The 19,873-nt window shown below is 43.5% G+C and overlaps 1 protein-coding gene and 1 long non-coding RNA gene across 3 annotated transcripts; one reads left to right on the top strand and one right to left on the bottom strand.

Annotated features, from left to right (window-relative positions):
• Positions 1-570: 570 nt before the first annotated feature.
• nt5c1ab (5'-nucleotidase, cytosolic IAb) lies at positions 571-10,209 on the bottom strand. 2 transcript variants are annotated; one of them, XM_069151946.1, is made up of 6 exons: positions 10,002-10,209; positions 8,805-8,972; positions 8,448-8,577; positions 2,871-2,993; positions 2,532-2,716; positions 571-2,175 (listed from the first exon to the last, which is right to left on the bottom strand). In XM_069151946.1, the coding sequence occupies exons 1-6, from the start codon at positions 10,119-10,121 to the stop codon at positions 1,810-1,812; spliced, it is 1,092 nt and encodes a 363-aa protein (XP_069008047.1). In that variant the 5' UTR covers positions 10,122-10,209; the 3' UTR covers positions 571-1,809. The 2 variants fall into 2 exon arrangements, with proteins under 2 accessions (XP_069008047.1, XP_069008048.1); XM_069151947.1 differs by having other exon boundaries at positions 8,805-9,000; positions 10,002-10,092.
• Positions 10,210-10,236: 27 nt separating this feature from the next.
• Positions 10,237-11,799, top strand: LOC138199762 (uncharacterized). Its single transcript, XR_011178367.1, has 3 exons — positions 10,237-10,449; positions 10,993-11,150; positions 11,251-11,799. It is a non-coding gene; the product is annotated as an uncharacterized lncRNA (long non-coding RNA).
• The last annotated feature ends 8,074 nt before the right edge of the window (positions 11,800-19,873 follow it).

Consider the following 19,873-nt stretch of genomic DNA (forward strand, 5'->3'; position numbering starts at 1 on the left):
CCATCAGAGCTGACGATACATTTTATTTACATCATCATGGCAAAAGAGAAACCTGCTCTTCCAGATGACGTGAAACTCACGATGGTTATTCAGGCGTTTTGTTCTATAAATCTATTGTTGTATAATTGGGCTTCACATTGATGAGAAAATATATATTAACATCGTGTGTTTTCCTTGATATGAAGTAACAGCAATGTCAAAGAAAAAACTCCTATAGTACCTGTGAGCCTCGCCCAGGATGTGTATCATCCTGGGCGAGGCTACAGCATCCTATTTCAGAGTCATTGGTCCTGGTATGTTGTTATCAGCTGTTTCCTTGAACGTGTGTTGGTGTTTGTCTCCCCCTGCTGTCCTGAGGAAGAATCATTTTGACCACTGATCATTTCAATCCTTTTTTAGAGGTCTCTTCCTGGTGTCTCTAAAGTAACACCAACCTTTCATAGACTTGTGACTCCTGCTTTTTATTCTGATTCTTAATTGTGAGTAAGAAAATTGAACTCTTTTCACCTCTACAACCCACTGAACATTTCTCAAATTGCTTTTCAATAGGAGAAAAAGAGGGACACAGTAGTTGTTTTTAAAATAGATATTTTTACTTCAATCTTGAAACAGAAAAGTCATCCACAATTACTTATTTATCCCAATTTTACCCAGATTTATTATCTGACAGCAGCATTGGTATTCTTCAAAACTAATTTGCTTCACAGTCATTCAAAGAGAAGTAAGTGCAACAGCATCAATAAGATCACATGACAAAATTAGACAGACAGGCAGGCAAATAACATGGGAGTCGCTGAGCTTTCTGCACTTTAGGAGCAAGTAGCAAAAGTTAAAATTGCACATGGTGGATGTCAGTATATGTTCAAAATTATCTTGTCTTCAACAGGAAGAAACATTAAATAAATGTAAAGTCACACATTCAATATTTGCAATATACTGAATTTGTTGTCTTCAAATACATTCATATACATTAATCAATCAGCCCCATGTACAGCATACTTACAACAACGACATGCAACACTGACAACAAAAGAAAAAACGTGAACAGTGAGAAAAAGGCACAAGTTTTACTTTTAAATACAAAGAAAAGTAGTAAAGTGATAAAATTGCGCAAATCCATAAATCTGCTTAAAATTCAAATTATTATCAAAAATAGTTTTAATTTTCTTAAAGTTTCCTGATGTCTACAATTTTTATACCTAATATTTTTGAATATTTCTTGGCCGAAGTTAATGTGTTTTATTTTTATAGGGCTTCTCGTCTTTCAAAAGGGCCGTACAACTTTTACAGATGTGGGTAAAATATATATCAGTCAACATAAGAATTTGGGAGTTTTTTGGTTCACGAGATAAAAATTCCAACTGCAACTAGAAATTTGAAACCGCAGTGAGATGTTTCTGATGAGACAAGCTTTATAAAGGGTTATAATGCTTAATAAATCAGTTATAATAATGCAGTTATAAATATTGGTAAGAAATAAATTTAGTTATTTAGTTATCGACTGCATTCCTCGTCCACAAAATACAGCCGATCAATCAAAGCTTCTTTTTTTTTTTCTTAATCTAAACATTGTCCAGTTTAATTGGAATTGGTAAAACAAGTTAATGAAGGCATTTCTTACAACTTATAAATAATTTATGGACAATATAGATCAAATTGTTTTGAAATTATTTATGATATTGCATCAACTGGGTTTTATTTTTTACCATAATATATATCATAATAATACTTTCCCAGCAACATCAATCTGCTGAGTGCCAAACACCAAATGTCCCTCATGTCTCCTGCTTCTGTACAGTGACGTCACGGCTACTTGGATGTCGTCTCTTTGTCCTTCGTTCCTTTGTTGGCCACTTTCTGAGCTATCCCATAGGGCACGTGACACGCCACTGTCCCCATTTCCGCCGCCCCCTCCACATGAAACATCTGGTCATCAAAGAAAATATGCGGCCGGATCTTCTCTAGCATCGGACCCTTGGGAGCCCCTGCGAGAAAGAGGGCCTCGTCAATTTCCAGGCCCCACGAGCGCAGAGTTTTTAGGGCTCTGGTACCAGAACTGGCTGCGCTGCGAGCCGTCACCAAGTAGGTCCGGATGGGACAGTCCATGCGCTGGCCTTTGCCGTAAAACTTCTTCTGCAGCTTTCCCAAAGCCTCCAGGAAGCACTTCAGTGGCCCCTGCAGGTGGAGCGAAGGATAAACGACAGTGAGATTGACATTACAAAACCAAGATAGAAGAATAAAAAGGTCAAAGTTTAGACAAAGCCCTTCGAGATTAAAATGGCCGTCTCAGACACACGGAGTGCGAACTTCTTTGTTCGTCTCAGTAAAGTTAAAGATGCTCAGAGGTTCCCTGCTTAGTTGGAAGCAGTGCAAACATGTCTGTCTACTCACTTTCAACTTCAGCTACAAATGAATCTCTTTTCATTGTCTTATTAACAACAGGACTTTACTGGAGACAATTTTATTCGAAGTAAAAGCACATTTCTAACAGCAGCGCTATTCTGATCATTGTCAGTGTGTGTATACTGTACATGGTCCAGAAGCTTGTTTTCATGGGCCTTCTCATGCTCGAAGAACTTGTCCAGCCCATGGGCCTTGTAAATGCGCTCTGACTCATCAGAGAAGAGGACGGCGTCGCCATCAAAAGCAACTCGCAGCTGAGTCTCCGACACTTCCTTCATCTTCTCTGGAGTGAACATGGTGGCTGCTGCTATACCTGGTTCACACAGTAGTAGATGCATGATGGACTGCGTCAGCACTTTTCATCGGTTGACATCACTTTTTGAACATTCAGCACACAGCCGAGACAAAGAGGAACTGTTACATCACGGTCTCTCGGCGATAGGTGGGGCATCTCTCTTTGTGCTCACCTTCTTCCAGAGCCTCACGGACCTTGACCGGGTCAGCAGACAGGTACAGGTTAGCGTGGTAGGCCTTCAGGTAGCCGATGGGACTGTTGCCTCCAGTCATACAGAAGCGCTCGATGAACAATTCTGCAGAGAAGTTATTGATAGTCAGACACAAAGATCACCTTCAAGGCTGCAGATTAGGAAAACAAAAACAAAAAAAGGAAGAGAAAACCCAGAGTGACATGAAAACACCCAGAAATGGGATGTAGTTTTGGGCAGTGCAGATTTGTGTGGTTGGCGTGAGCACATCGGTGGGTGCAGCGTGTGAGGCAGCCTGCAGAGAGCTGGGACTGTAGGTCCCAAACTCCCACTCCTTCTCCTCAGGGGGACGTAATGCACGATAAAAGATCCAACTAATACCACTGCCACTCCCTGTTCGTCCATGAGGGACAACAGCGACCCTTTGAACTTAGAGGCAGTCTGTTGACACGCAGGGCTTCACAAAGGAAACAAAGAAAACAGCTTCAGTTGAACGGGACAAGAGACTCTTAGATTACCGCCGTTCTCTTTCTGCCTTTTTTATTCTCTTATCTGGTCAACAGAGGAAACGATGACACTTTCATGTCTGTATGACCCGGGGAGGACACCGGGTCATGAAGTCATTCAGTGTGGGAATAGAGTGAACTGGCTGTGGAGAGCAGCTGGAGGCTCTTCAGGATGGCTGCATGTTACTGGAGTCCATCTGTGTTTGTGTCTGTAACAGTATGTCCATACATGGACCTGCGCTATTTGTTATCAGTTGTTCAATTTAGACCGTTATTATAGAAAAGGGGACCGTACTGATGTGACATAGTCAGCAGGACAAACATGACTATCAGAACTTAACTGACCCTCCGATGTGAAAGTGAAAATGAAGGATTGAATCAAGTCAGAAAACAAACTTTATCAGCAATTACTCCGACTCTAATTCTATATTTTTCTTATTCTTAGATATCCCATCGGCCTGTTTCTCACAAATTTCAGACTTCTAAAACTTCTTTTGACTTCGTTTGCTTCGTTTTGGGCTTTGAACCCTGCTTCTAGTCTTTGTGCAAAGCCAGCTTCATATTCATATTTAGCATTCAGACACGAGAGTTGTGCCAGTTTTCTTATATAATTAGAAAAAAGTGAATATACATTTGCCAAAATGTGGATGTGGAAACCACAAGTAGCAGTCCTGTCTTCAGTTTTGAGAAAATGCATTTTCTAGATATTCTGATGACTTTTTAAAGGATTTATTTAACTCTATTTTATTCAATTTACTTATATAACTTAATATTCACTTCAACCTTTGTTTAATCTGAGAAAACAACCAAATTGAGAGACATAGTTTTCAGTGGACAATAAACAAATCTTAACTGTTTTTAATAAATGTTATTTTATGATCAGATTTACAATAAACTTGTAGTGGTGGCAGCTGACTAAATGCATAGATTGTACCAACACAGCATTGTATAATTTTTCTTTTGTACATGTAATAGGCTGAAAACGCTGTCGTGAAGTTTTTATTCTGAAACAGACACCCCTCTTGTTTTTTGGAGCGACCGCTGTGAAGAACTCCGCTCACCGAGTGGACTTGAACGCATCGTGGACTCAATCGCGAGCCAGAACAAAATGGCGCTGGCTCGATGAAGAAGACCAGCCTCTTCATTGATCCTCAGGTACTGTCCAACATGGTTCACACCCTTTAGTTTACTGTCACGACGAGGTCAATAATTCAGGAACTACTCTGCTGTGTTTTGAGATGACTGACGGATATATGATGTCGTTAATGCTCGTTAGCCTGTTACCTGTTGTGAACGTAGTTCTGTATCTTTGAGAAATTATTTTATATCCATATACGTTATTTTCATGTTACTTAAAATGTTAAAGCCTTTCCGTGTTTAGAAATGAGTTTCACCATAAAACGTTGTTTAGTTTCTTTTATATTGCTGTTCAGCTGTTCCCGCCACCGTCCGCCATCTTGTGCTTTTTGCCAACTGAGTAGAGTTTATTTTAAATCTGGTATTTTCAATAGTCATAAATTTAAGTTGGGGAACAGAAGGCATTTTATTTCTTTTTCTAATTACTGATATTTTATTTGCACTTTTCTGTATTTTCCTATTGTTTTGAACACTAATGTAAGAGTGTCCTCCAAGAAAACATGTCCACATGGAGTCAGAATAAAATGGCGGGCGACGCTGGCTGTGGGTGTTCACCGGACTAAAGGACATCTCACACACATGCCTGTTGTTATTGGTGTGAGACGTGTTGTTATTGGTGTGAGACGTGTTGTTATTGGTGTGAGATATGTTGTTATTGGTGTGAGACGTGTTGTTATTGGTGTGAGATATGTTGTTACTGGTGTGAGACGTGTTGTTCTTGGTGTGAGACGTGTTGTTCTTGGCGTGAGACGTGTTGTTATTGGTGTGAGACGTGTTGTTCTTGGTGTGAGACGTGTTGTTATTGGTGTGAGACATGTTGTTATTGGTGTGAGACGTGTTGTTATTGGTGTGAGATATGTTGTTATTGGTGTGAGACGTGTTGTTCTTGGTGTGAGACGTGTTGTTCTTGGTGTGAGACGTGTTGTTATTGGTGTGAGACGTGTTGTTATTGGTGTGAGACGTGTTGTTATTGGTGTGAGACGTGTTGTTCTTGGTGTGAGACGTGTTGTTATTGGTGTGAGACGTGTTGTTATTGGTGTGAGATATGTTATTGGTGTGAGACGTGTTGTTATTGGTGTGAGACGTGTTGTTACTGGTGTGAGACATGTTGTTATTGGCGTGAGACGTGTTGTTCTTGGTGTGAGACATGTTGTTACTGGTGTGAGACATGTTGTTACTGGTGTGAGACGTGTTGTTACTGGTGTGAGACGTGTTGTTCTTGGTGTGAGACGTGTTGTTATCGGTGTGAGACGTGTTGTTATCGGTGTGAGACGTGTTGTTATCGGCGTGAGACGTGTTGTTCTCGGCGTGAGACGTGTTGTTCTCGGCGTGAGACGTGTTGTTCTAGGCGTGAGACGTGTTGTTATCGGCGTGAGACGTGTTGTTCTCGGTGTGAGACGTGTTGTTATTGGTGTGAGACGTGTTGTTATTGGTGTGAGACGTGTTGTTCTAGGCGTGAGACGTGTTGTTCTTGGCGTGAGACGTGTTGTTATTGGTGTGAGACGTGTTGTTCTAGGCGTGAGACGTGTTGTTATTGGTGTGAGACATGTTGTTATTGGTGTGAGACGTGTTGTTATTGGTGTGAGATATGTTGTTCTTGGTGTGAGACGTGTTGTTCTTGGCGTGAGACGTGTTGTTATTGGTGTGAGACGTGTTGTTCTAGGCGTGAGACGTGTTGTTATTGGTGTGAGACATGTTGTTATTGGTGTGAGACGTGTTGTTATTGGTGTGAGATATGTTGTTATTGGTGTGAGACGTGTTGTTCTTGGTGTGAGACGTGTTGTTCTTGGTGTGAGACGTGTTGTTATTGGTGTGAGACGTGTTGTTATTGGTGTGAGACGTGTTGTTATTGGTGTGAGACGTGTTGTTCTTGGTGTGAGACGTGTTGTTATTGGTGTGAGACGTGTTGTTATTGGTGTGAGATATGTTATTGGTGTGAGACGTGTTGTTATTGGTGTGAGACGTGTTGTTACTGGTGTGAGACATGTTGTTATTGGCGTGAGACGTGTTGTTCTTGGTGTGAGACATGTTGTTACTGGTGTGAGACATGTTGTTACTGGTGTGAGACGTGTTGTTACTGGTGTGAGACGTGTTGTTCTTGGTGTGAGACGTGTTGTTATCGGTGTGAGACGTGTTGTTATCGGTGTGAGACGTGTTGTTATCGGCGTGAGACGTGTTGTTCTCGGCGTGAGACGTGTTGTTCTCGGCGTGAGACGTGTTGTTCTAGGCGTGAGACGTGTTGTTATCGGCGTGAGACGTGTTGTTCTCGGTGTGAGACGTGTTGTTCTAGGCGTGAGACGTGTTGTTCTTGGTGTGAGACGTGTTGTTATTGGTGTGAGACATGTTGTTACTGGTGTGAGACATGTTGTTATTGGCGTGAGACGTGTTGTTCTTGGTGTGAGACATGTTGTTACTGGTGTGAGACATGTTGTTACTGGTGTGAGACGTGTTGTTCTTGGTGTGAGACGTGTTGTTATCGGTGTGAGACGTGTTGTTATCGGTGTGAGACGTGTTGTTCTCGGCGTGAGACGTGTTGTTATCGGCGTGAGACGTGTTGTTCTCGGTGTGAGACGTGTTGTTCTAGGCGTGAGACGTGTTGTTCTTGGTGTGAGACGTGTTGTTATTGGTGTGAGACATGTTGTTACTGGTGTGAGACATGTTGTTACTGGTGTGAGACGTGTTGTTCTTGGTGTGAGACGTGTTATTGGCGTGAGACGTGTTGTTATTGGTGTGAGACATGTTGTTATTGGTGTGAGACGTGTTGTTATTGGTGTGAGATATGTTGTTATTGGTGTGAGACGTGTTGTTATTGGTGTGAGTGTTGTTACTGGTGTGAGACATGTTGTTATTGGCGTGAGATGTGTTGTTCTTGGTGTGAGACATGTTGTTACTGGTGTGAGACATGTTGTTATTGGCGTGAGACGTGTTGTTCTTGGTGTGAGACATGTTGTTACTGGTGTGAGACATGTTGTTATTGGCGTGAGACGTGTTGTTCTTGGTGTGAGACATGTTGTTACTGGTGTGAGACATGTTGTTACTGGTGTGAGACGTGTTGTTCTTGGTGTGAGACGTGTTGTTATCGGTGTGAGACGTGTTGTTATCGGTGTGAGACGTGTTGTTCTCGGCGTGAGACGTGTTGTTATCGGCGTGAGACGTGTTGTTCTCGGTGTGAGACGTGTTGTTCTAGGCGTGAGACGTGTTGTTCTTGGTGTGAGACGTGTTGTTATTGGTGTGAGACATGTTGTTACTGGTGTGAGACATGTTGTTATTGGCGTGAGACGTGTTGTTCTTGGTGTGAGACATGTTGTTACTGGTGTGAGACATGTTGTTACTGGTGTGAGACGTGTTGTTCTTGGTGTGAGACGTGTTGTTATCGGTGTGAGACGTGTTGTTATCGGTGTGAGACGTGTTGTTATCGGCGTGAGACGTGTTGTTATCGGCGTGAGACGTGTTGTTCTCGGTGTGAGACGTGTTGTTCTAGGCGTGAGACGTGTTGTTATCGGCGTGAGACGTGTTGTTCTTGGTGTGAGACGTGTTGTTCTAGGCGTGAGACGTGTTGTTCTCGGTGTGAGACGTGTTGTTCTTGGTGTGAGACGTGTTGTTCTAGGCGTGAGACGTGTTGTTCTTGGTGTGAGACGTGTTGTTATCGGTGTGAGACGTGTTGTTATTGGTGCGAGACGTGTTGTTCTCGGTGTGAGACGTGTTGTTCTTGGCGTGAGACGTGTTGTTCTCGGTGTGAGACGTGTTGTTCTTGGTGTGAGACGTGTTGTTCTAGGCGTGAGACGTGTTGTTCTTGGCGTGAGACGTGTTGTTCTTGGCGTGAGACGTGTTGTTATCGGTGTGAGACGTGTTGTTATTGGTGTGAGACGTGTTGTTCTTGGTGTGAGACGTGTTGTTCTTGGCGTGAGACACTCACGGTGATGATTGATGGTGTTGATGAGCCTCAGGCCGACGTAGGCGTGGTTGTTGGTCATGAGCACGACGTCGAACAGCTCCTCGCTGTCGGTGTAAAGCTCCCTCAGCTGAGCGTTCACGGCCTCCAGAGCCTGGGAACACCATTTATCCATTCGCTTCAACATGTTGGATTCGTGTTAATGTGTATTTAAAGACATTTAAATTTGTGGGGGAAAAAAAAAGTGAAAAATTGTCTAATCAACCAAAAACTTCGCGGACCCCCTGCAGTACCTCCGCGGACCCACTAGGGGTCGCGGACCCCCTGTTGAAGACCTCTGACCTAGTGTGCGTGTGCTTGTTTCTCCTCAGTGTTTCTGACCTTGACGAAGGAGAAAGCGGGTCCGGGGCTGAACGGCTCGGTTTCGTGCTCCACCTGGTACTTCACGTACTCCTCCACGCCTCGCTGCTCGTAGATCTGCTGCTCCTTCTCCATGTTGAAGAGGACTCGGGCCGACACGGCGATGGTGATGGCGTCCTGCGGCTTCGGCTGGAGGATGACCGGTTCAAAACGTTTTCTTTATGAAAGAGGTGAGCTGGAGTTGTTGTTGTTTTTTTTTTTATCCAATCAGCTTCAGAGTTGTAACTTTTCTGACTGTGGACACGGCGTGTTATTCACACACCGAGCAGAAGACGGAAATATTGAGAAAACTTGCTGACTCCGACCGTTCCTGGAAGACCGGGGTTATTTAATAAAAGCTTTATTGCCTCTGCCTGATATATAACAGTGTGACAGACAGGAGTGATATGAAACACTTCACCACAACGGCTGTTAACTCTTTGTAAGCTGAGTGTGTAATCTGTTCATCGCACTTTGACTGATTATTGTGACACATTTAGCAATTCTTTATAAGGAGGCGGAGCTTGATGGATTTAAAAAAAATAAATAAAATAATAATTATTATCAACCGGTGTGAAAAACGACTCGTTTAAAGAGTATTAAACAATCCATTCACAAAGTATTTATACCGAACTTACAACTGAGGCAAATCCTACAAGTGGCTGAAATTACAGGTGTTGAATCGGTTCTTGTTTTTTGATGCAACCTCTCCAGGTAAGAGATTCAAACGAGGTCACTCGCAGCCTCGATGGAGAAACTAGCCGTCTGATCTAAAACAAGAGGCCTTTATACTTTGCTCAGTTTCCAGCAGACACAATCAAGTTTTACAAAGCTTATTATTCCATTTCACCCAACTTGATGTCATTTTACTTTCGTTCAACTAAAGTCTTTGAATGATGCAGCGCTCACTGGACGCTGATTCTGCTGCTGGGGGAGATTCTGATGAAGTTGAGAGCTCGGTGTGTCTGTTTTCTGTCGTTTGTCATTCATCGTGTGTCTCGAGCCAAGAGTGACTTCACCAGTAAGTAAGAGTGAGATTATGCAGCTCTGGAAGAGATGATGCTAAATATTTAGTTTGATCACCTGTAATATGCGCAGTCAGGATCCTCTTTGATGTTGACACCTTATAAAGACGTGGAAACATGGACGCTGCGTGAGGGAGGCCGTGGAGATACTCACAGTTTTGGGTTTCCTGGTGGGGGTGGAGGGCTTCACATCTTCCCAGGGGGCTCGGCCGCCGCCGTCCTTGGTCAAGTCCTGTCCACCGACGGTCAGAGTCTGACCGCTGCTCAGACTCATCGTACCGCCACCTTCTTCCAGGACCACACCGAGTCCCAGTGTGTGCCCTGATGCCTCCCTTCTCTCGCCCCACGCTCCCTCTCCCTCTCTCCCCCTCTCCCTCCCTCCTCCTCTCCCCCTCTCTCCCCCTCTCCCCCTCTTTGGCAGGACTTCCCAACAAAGTCCTTACTCACTCTTGAACATTCCTAATTTGAATTCAGTCCTGGCGCACACAAGAAATGAGATCGATCCGACTGCAGCTGCAGAGGCATTTAGCTGAAAGCTTGAGAGCGGGAGGGAGATGTTGCCGAATAGAAGAAGGATGGAGAGAGATTCAGAAATTCAAGCTGTGAGCATTTCCTGTTATCTCTAGCGTCCTGCGTTTTATGTTCCTCATTCAGCTCCTCTGTGGTTCTTCCTCTCTCTCTCACACTGCTGACTTCAAGCCATTTTGCATCCTCCCCCTTTTCTTTTCTTTTCTTTAACCCTTTCCGAGTGTGATTCCCTGGAGCCGATATCACAGCAAGTTATTTAATGTGACAACCGGCTGTTGCACCCTATTGGACAGAACATGTCGGTGTGTCAAAGCGTCGCTGTGTCGTGATGCTTGAAATGTGTTCATGCCTCAGTTCCTCTAATAGAGAGAGAGAGAGAGAGAGAGGTCTAAAATCTAAAATGAAAAGACATTTAGTCATTCTCTACAGTAATAGATCAAATTTAAATTACACAAAGGGTTAGGATCATATTTGTTAGATAATACTGCAAAAAGCAGTTTAGATGTATTTGATCTCGTCATTTCGTCCTCCTGCTCAGCAGTGTGGGAAATGGAGTCCATCCTGGGTCATTTGCTTCCCCGGGGTGCATCTACTGATCATTTCTTTTTCTTTCCTAGGTACGCTACTGCAGGATGTTTCTGTGGATTGAAGCAGCAGTTCCAGTTGCTTGGCAACGACCAGGGAGTCACGCTCCCACATCCAAATTTGATTGGCTGCGTGGAGGCACCAGATCGAATATATAGCCGTCCAAAAATGGCATCAGTCGGGGAAACAGGCAGGTGATGCAGGGAACAAAGATCAAAGACCATGTTCGGCTTTGCGGAGCATAAATGCATTATTAATAATAATTCAATGCTTCTTTTTTTTTTTACCAGCTTCTGATGGTTTCTGGAAATATGACACTGAGCAGACATCCATGCAGGGACTCAAGGAACAAAAGGATAATAGAGGCACCCCAGAACAAGCACATCATGAACACAACTGCAACCAATAGGGACATTATTTTTTATACACTTGTTAGCAAATACAAAGGTAGAAAATTCGGACTATTGACTATTATAGATTATTATTTACTTGCTACATTTCAAAGAGGTTTTACACACTCCTTCCTCCAGGCTCCTCGGAGACCCGATGCGAAGAGCTTTTATCGATCGAGTGTCTGAAACCTTGACCTCCAGGTGCTCATAATCAATCAGCTCCCTTCGGTATTCATTCTGTGTGTTAAATATATACATCAAACCCATTTCTCAAACATCAAACATATACTTAGTGGATTCATGTAAAAATGAACAACTAATTCCTCAAACTGAGAAGATGTGACCTGATTGTAACTGTTGATTCAACGTGATATGCTTTGCTGGGATGGCAGGTTTTTACATATAATTGTATTTTTTAAAGTTCAGTAAAATAAACTCAAGTGCTTTTCTCGGTTAAAAAAAACTCATAAGATCGATTTGAACTGATTATTGAACCCACATCTTCAGGCAGAAGTTATATTTCTAAATAAATCCATCTTAAAATAGTCTGTGTGAGGAGCAAATCGGAGACCTCCATCCTTCAGTGCCCTTCAGCAGTGTGATGGTGTTGAAAGTGACAGGTTATTTTTTTTTTTGCATTTGCTGCTTGCAGCCACTGGAGTGCAGCAGAGTCTCGAGACTATCAGCCTTCTGTGTGCTTTGAATACTTCAGTTTTTATACCTTGATGCCTGTAGACAAAGAGGATGTGAAAGACAAACTCTGAAAGTGTGAGAAAGGAAGTTGATCTGAAAACTGTACAATTAATATTTGCTACCACTTAAACTTTGGAGTTGCAGCTACAATATTCCTGTTTATCCTAAAACGGTGGCTTTTGGTAGATTAAAACATAAAATAAGTTTATGGAAAATAAATAAGACTCAGGAAAGACTACTAAAGGCTACTAAAATGTGACAGCATAAAGCTTCACATTATGTTTGGTATTGTGTCTGAAAAAGAGCCAAAAAGTTACACATGGCTAAAATGATTTTAATGTGTTTCTTGTGTGAGTAGTTTGGAGGCGGCTTTGCATCCTGCTGCATGTGTGGAGCATCAGTGATGTGCTGCTGGAGAGGCAGAGAGCTCTGCACACATTTGTGTCTGTCTTTGTGTTCTCTGAGGGGGTTAACAGGACATGGAGACAGTTGGGCCGCACCCACTGAGCTGATTTGAATAACGCCAGCATTTGGCGGGAGGCTCAGAGCAACCAGCCTTTCTTCATACCGGCTGTGACACCACTCCCCTTCCCTCCCCTTCCCTCCCCTTCCCTCCCCTTCCCTTCCCTCCCCTCTGAGCACCCTGGAGTGGCGGGAAATGTTAGAGAGACACAAACACAGAAATATATGAGAGCAGAGGGAACAGGACTGACTCCAGGAGCACTTGCACACCTATTCCACCTGCGGTTGTCCTGGAAACCTGTCAGATACAAGATGTACAGGAACAGGGAGAAAGAAAGCGGCCACAAACAGCAACACAGCCCCCTCCCTGTGTTTTGGCGCGAGAAGAGATAATGCTCTCTCAGTGGTTGTCTGTGGGTGGAGACAAAAGAAGGCATGAGTGGAGCGGGCCAGAACAAAGAGGGTAACAGCCTGGACTACCCCCCTCCCCCCCTACTCTTCATCAAGCCCCCCCCCCTCCTCCCTCTCCCTCCCCCCCCCCCCCCCCCCCCCCAACACAGCCTGAGGGCTTGAGACAAGGCAGATGACTATTATAACCTTAATCAGTCCTTCAAAGCGGCCACTGAGGCATGTTGGCCACCACCAGATTCTTTGTTCTTCCTGGGGCTCGACTTGGCTTGAGTCTTTCCTCGTCTCCCAGTAATACACTCACGTGCTGTTATCACACAAGTAGAAGCCTTACATCCCTTTTTTCTTTTTCTTTTTTTTGCTGAGATAAGGGCTGGCAATCTCCCCCACCAAGGTAAAGGACCCACGTGAAGGTCGTTCGAGGTGGCATCAGAGACCATTAACGGCGCCCACACTGCACTCGAGTGACATAATTGGATTTGTTGTTATTAGCTTTCAGAAGCGCAGCGCTCCAGAGTCGCCACACCCTCCTGGATCTGTAGCATAAGTAAGTGGGAGTCACCTGAACTGTCTTTCAGTCTGGCAAAATTCACCCATCAAAGAGCAAAAAAGCAGCAGAGCAGCAGTTCCTTTCACTTCCTGCCTGATGAGTTCAACACAAAAACAGGAAGTCTGTGCAGCTTGTGTTTCCTAGGTCTTATTACGCTGCCTCTCTCAGTGTTTCACAAACACAAGCCTATAGAGGGGAAGAGGAAAACAGGGCAGTGATTATTATATAAGCTCCACAAGGCCCTGATCACAACAGTGGCCACATTCAGATGCTGGGCTGAAAAGAAGGAATTGTAACCAGGCAGGACAAACAGGCATCTATACATTCACCATCTGATAACACCCAATCTCACCACACAATGTGTTGATCTGCATTTAAGCATTTAGATGTATACAGATGCAAATACACTCTGCATATAGAGGCTGGCACCACAGTAAATGGTCAATAAATGGGTGGGGGGTGTGCTGATTAGAGAAGGCCTGACTGAGAGGAGAGACAAAAGAGTAGTAGAGATCTACAGGGGGTTATAGTTGTGTTCTGGTCTGTTGGGGGGTTAAAGGGGATGGGGGGGAGGGGGGATGGGTGAAGCCCCTCGCTGAGTAGCTTGGGGAAGGGGGGGGGGGGGGGGGGTCGGCGGTGATGGCACTCAATGGAGTGAAATTCAAAAGATGCAGCAAGTGTCCCAACTTCAACTGAAGTAACTTTACACCACGGAGCCGAACAATGGAACATCTGCTGGCTGACAAAAGCAGGCCGTTAGCAGCGGCTGTGTGTTAAACTGCTGCTGCCCAGCAATGGCAACCGGTTTCTACATATTTCTGAGATCTTAGATACTCCGCATCACCTTAGGGCACCTCGGAGTCGATTGCTTCACTTAACTTTAAAAGCATAACAGCGTTTCTTTTTCTTTCTAAATTGTGTTTTTAGATGAAGGAGAAGTTGATTGTATTGGAAAGCACCCCGGGAAGGTGTCAAATCAGACACTTACTGGTGGTAGGAATGTGAGTGCATGTAAGCATCACATGTTGGTGTCAGAAAAATGAAATCGCATACCTTGAATATTTCATTTGGTGGTTGGTATACAACATCGATTCAAATAGCTGAATGATGTTTTTGGATGCGACACGTGACGTCAAGTGAGAGGAAACCAAAAAGATAAATGTTCAGGCTGCAAAACCAAAACAATTGGCTGATAGGTGCTAAAGCGCTCGGGGAACTACAGATTCAGCTGATATTTCTGAGTTTGTAGCTGCAAAGGAACCTCTCACATTATGGTAATTTGATCAGTTGTACATACACAGAACCACAAACCGGATAATGAATTATATATTCTAACGTAAATGATGTGTCCTGAATACGCTCACCACCAAAATAAGACAATAGTGTGCTTCGAAACGTAGTTATTAGGAGTTAAATATGGGAGTACTTCACTCCAGATAATCCATTAACCGGCATCATGGTTGCATCACTGTGGCTAAAGCTCCCTCTCCAGGGGCCAAAGACACTATAGAAACTATTTACAATTTACAGTCTATGGCTTTTCCTCCTGTCTCCTGTTGCAATTGCCTGATTTATCAACATCAGATGATGTGCAGTGATGGTTGTGCATTAACAGTGACTCATTAACAGTTGGACATTTCATCCTCAGCGTGACTCTGTCATTAGCCCACGTCAGAGGGTTTAGCGTTGTCCAATGAGATCCCACGTCATGTGATGGTTCGAAGACCTTTTGATGGGTTCATTATAATCAGAGCTGTTGTGTGTCTGGACCCAGATGGTAGCGGTGTTTACACTAACGGGATTAGGATTAGTTTATAATTAGATTATTACCCTCCCAAATTTAACTTAGATACTACTAACCTACAACCGAGAATATGTCTGTCTGCTCGGGAGGCTAATTAAGATGCTTGTGGAAAGAATGTAAAAAAAAAAAAAAAGTCATAACATAAGCATGAGGAATTTGTGATGTCTTGTGTGTTTATTTGGTTTGGAGGCAGAGCCTTTTGTTGGAGTGAGGTTTAAAGAGAAACTCTGGTTTGACACCAGTCAGCTGAAGCCAGATGTATCCAGCCAGAGGAACATATACAGTTTGTTCCAAAACTGAATCATCACTGTTATGTAACACTGGCCTTAGGGTGGGGAGGGTGAGCAACACAGAGGGGGAGAGAAACTGAGCTCAGAAGACTGACCTAGATCAGCAAATGGTGGAGATAAGTACCTGAGGGGAGGGCAGCAGCCGGCAGACTGGGGAGAGGGGGTGGAGGAGGTGTAGACAGAGAAGAGGGGGTGTAAACAGAGACAGACTTACAGGGAAACAAGACTTGGAAAGACAATAAAGCAGAGTGTAAATGTAAATGCAGGTGATTTACTTGCATGCCAGCAGATTCATGTGGTTTTCCAGCCTGTTCCCGGCCTCGTAGGATCAGATGTACAGTAGCTGTCTGGTTATGTCACTGGAACTCAACATCCCAGTGACACAACCAGACTGGAATGTGGGTCAGTAGGCAGAAAGATTGAGGACCGCGACCAGGGAAAGTTCTCTGCAAGCTTTTTTGTGCGCATGTGTGGTTTGTCGGCCCTCACAAGGCAGATGTGCATCCTTTCCCGCTTGTGTTTTCCACATCTTTTCTTTACGGTCAAGCCACTTAAAAATAGAATAAGGGGAAGGGTGTGTGTTGAGTAAGAAAGGGATGAGTGAGTCCACTTCTCTCTCCAGCTGACTACAATTCCTTCTGAGCATGTAACGGCCCTGAAATCTCTGCACAACTTGGAGAAAAAAAAAAAAAAAAAAAGAGAAAAAAAAAAAACCCTAATGGCAGATTATTCAATTCTCACACTGGAGATCATAAGGTTATCCTAAGATAAGCCTGTTCATCTTCTGCCTATTTTATATGCCCCATATTCGCTCACATGTAGGTCAGAGATAAGCAGGTAGCCCTACATGCTCTTAGAATTACAAACCAGTTCAGTGTGTTTTGGGTCCGTTTCCTCCTCTGCTCCACTGTGTAAACATGCAATGTCTACACGCCATACAAACCAGGTCAGTCAGAACACAGTTTACATGCTGGAAGTATTGCTCAATGTGCCTGTGTGTTTGTTTTTTTTCCTCTTTTAAAGTGCAGAGGTAGGAGACTGATCACAGTGACAGCTAGGGGATGTTAAGAGTTGCGAAAGTTGACCCTCTCACTTTCCAGGAACGCAGATGCACTGTGGGAGTTTGTCAGTTAAAAACCTCTTGTAGTAAGAAACAGTGCAGAAGGTGTTTTATTGGTAAGAAATGCCGGAGCAGCGAGTGTGACTGGTTGTGTTGCTTGTCAGGGAACTTTACCAAAGATAAGATGTACTCAACTGCTTTTGTGTTTATCTGCCAATTTAACAGGTTGAGACATTAGTTCGGAGGTGATGTAACCACTACATGCACATGCAGAACAAACATCCTCATACTTTGGTCACACGTTCATATTCAGGATGAAGTCATTTTGTTTACCAGCAGCTCTGTGTGGTTAGAACCGGTATAAACCGTGATGTACTTGTTGTTTTCAGTCCTGCAGGGAACTCCTCTCTCATCTCCACCAGCTGCACACCTCTGATCTGCTCCATTGCACATATTAATCAAGGGATTTTCCCACGGAGCACTGCACTGCAATTCTGCATCGAACAGAAAGTTGGCCATTGGGTGTCATTGCACATCCCTTCGTTTCACATCAAAGAGGTGTCTAGACTCAAAAAGAGCAGTAAATATCAGTGAGATTGCTTTTTACGGAAGACAACTGCGTGTTCATAAATCAGAGAGGCTGTTCTCCACCCAACCGAATCATCAATTCTCCCACCTTGATCGTACACAACACACCGTCAGTGAAGCTCACACGCTGCCTTCTGCCCTGGAAATGCACAGATCTCTCTCTAACAGTTCAGGGGACAGATATCAGGTTCCAGCTGTGGACTACAGGGCTTCGTTTTGTTGCAGAAAGATAAGTGCAGCCCACTGATGAGAGAATAAAACATGACTGCTCAAAAGGAGAAAGCTACAGCATGAACGTGTGTGTGAAAGTGATCACCCGGCAGGACTGGAACTCTCTGTGGCTGCTGAATGAGCTGGAGCTGAAAATCTGGTCTGGCAAGTTAACAGTCAAGAGTGGAGCATCCTACAGGACAAAGAGATCCTCTTACCTCATTGTTTCCTTCAGGAAAACCCGTTTTAAGAATCACCAAGTGTTTAAAGACAACTGGTGTCATGACCATATTCTAATTTTGGGGTTTTCTCCCGTTTAATTTAAAAAGTTGAACCAGTACAGTGTGGCATTTGACAGTTCATCTCATCAACTCAGATGAACAGAAGACAAGCTTCTTCTTTTTTTTTTAACATTTATTTTATATTTTATTTCTTAACATAGCACCAACATCTAGATTTGATATTTCCCCAAAGACTAACAATATTTTAATTTGCATCCACAACAATGGACTGAATACTTTGCGTGTTGCTGTACGAGGTGAAAATGAAATGCCCCACCAACTCTTGGGAGACAGCCTTTGCACCTCGGGTACGGCATTAAGTTAATAATTAATTTTCCTACTCCTTTGTTGCATGTTTTCAAATTAATTTTGTGGGTGCAAGATGGCAGGAAACACATCAGACAACTTGGGTCCAAAAAGAGATCTGATTTTTGCGCTCACTTCCTGATGCAATGTTGAGTACAAGCAGCTCAACCACAGCAGCTGATCACAATCTAAGGAGTCTTTCCACCCTGACTGCTCTTCATCTCTATTACCTGATATGTCGGTTGGCTCGTTTTCACTTGACCAACGAAATATGAGAACTACAAAGTCAGTATTGTTGCAGTTTCTTCCATCTATTGTGAGTCGATGGGATCATTTAACTCCTTCAACTGAGCCTCCTGAGACCAAATGTTGATTAAGTAACGGACGTATATTCAACTGTGGCAGAAAATAGTGCTCCAAACGGGCCCAACCATAACAAAGACAGACAGACAGACAGATATACTTTATTAATCCCTCAGAGGGACATTTTTACGTAGCGAGGTGGGAGACGGTTGGAGTTCAGGGTGTGCCCGACTCGTCTGTCAGGTTGTACTTAAACCAAATGGCTGCTTTGAGTTTATTAAACAAATGACTGGAGCTCAAACAGGCATTCAGGCTTGCAAAGACACGTTGCTGAGGTCACCAGCAGGGCAGCAGCATCACGCAGAAACTCATATGCAAAAAGCTTCCTGATATTTGGCTTTTGGGTCAGTTTTATAAAGAAAAAATTCCACAAAGAGAGTAAATAGAAACATGTTGTCCTGCTCAAATTTGGACTCATGCTGCCCACTGATCAGAAATAATGCACTGCCTTTCTTCAGTCCAATAAAATTTTGTCCTTTTTTTAATCCTGTGAGGAATAATCTTTTTTATACCCTTAAATCTAAACCTTTTGTTAATCAGAAATATGAAAAAAAATAAAGCAGTCTAAAAAAAACCTAAAAAAAACCTCCCTTTAGTAAAGGATGTTCCTCTACTTTCAGTACAAACATAGCTGTCACGGGGACACCATCTGAATATAAGGGGTCTAACTGTCACGCAACACCCACCAATTACATGGACCACAAAGCAAGTGCATCTAACAATGTGGCAGTAAAAAGCACATCACAACAAATACCAGACAAATAATTGAGACTTTCACTTTTTCAATTTCCAGCCACTTGTGTGGAGCAGTGCTGCTCTCTCACGGCATACCTGTACAAGAAAGCTGCACTGGATCCAAATAGCCGTTCACACAAACCGGTCTCCAAAGCCATGGGGAATGTTCTAAAGATACCAGTTGTATTTGTGTGTGAGTGTGAGTGTGACCTAATTCAGAGCACATCAGGTGCCCAGCATGCAGCAGCCACTGCAGAGGGGAGGATCCACAATGGTATCACACACTCTCTTCAAGGACAAGTCTCAAGGACGAGCTCAGTCTAACCTTCTCTAGAACAGCAGCTGGTGCACAAGAAATGTATAAATTACATGTATATGAAAGATGAGACGCTGCAGAGCAACAGAGGGGCGATCATGCAGGTTTTTGTTTTTTTAAATTTATGATCAGACCTCATTTACAGCTGATTCGGGGACGATGGTAGGTGGTGTTTGTGGAGAGGTAGTCCCACATCAGCATGTGGTGGATCCAACCCGAGGCGCAGTAAAGCTGTATCATCCGTTACTTCCACCGCAAAACATTTCAATTAAGGTTCCACTTTGGCGTGACTTTAAGTTGAGTAAGTAAGTTAAGTAAGGTTGCCAAATCCAATTTGATAGCAAGGTCAAAATGTTGTGTGATGAATACAATAACTCAGGGCAGTGCACTGCATAACAAGGTGTAATGTTTGAAAAAAAAAAAAAAACTAAAGACATCAAGTTTGTATGCAAATA

The sequence above is a fragment of the Embiotoca jacksoni genome, unplaced genomic scaffold (assembly GCF_022577435.1).
Source record: "Embiotoca jacksoni isolate LCO1_2020_lvr unplaced genomic scaffold, fEmbJac1.0.p SCAF_18, whole genome shotgun sequence".
In the NCBI taxonomy this organism is placed as follows: domain Eukaryota; kingdom Metazoa; phylum Chordata; class Actinopteri; family Embiotocidae; genus Embiotoca; species Embiotoca jacksoni.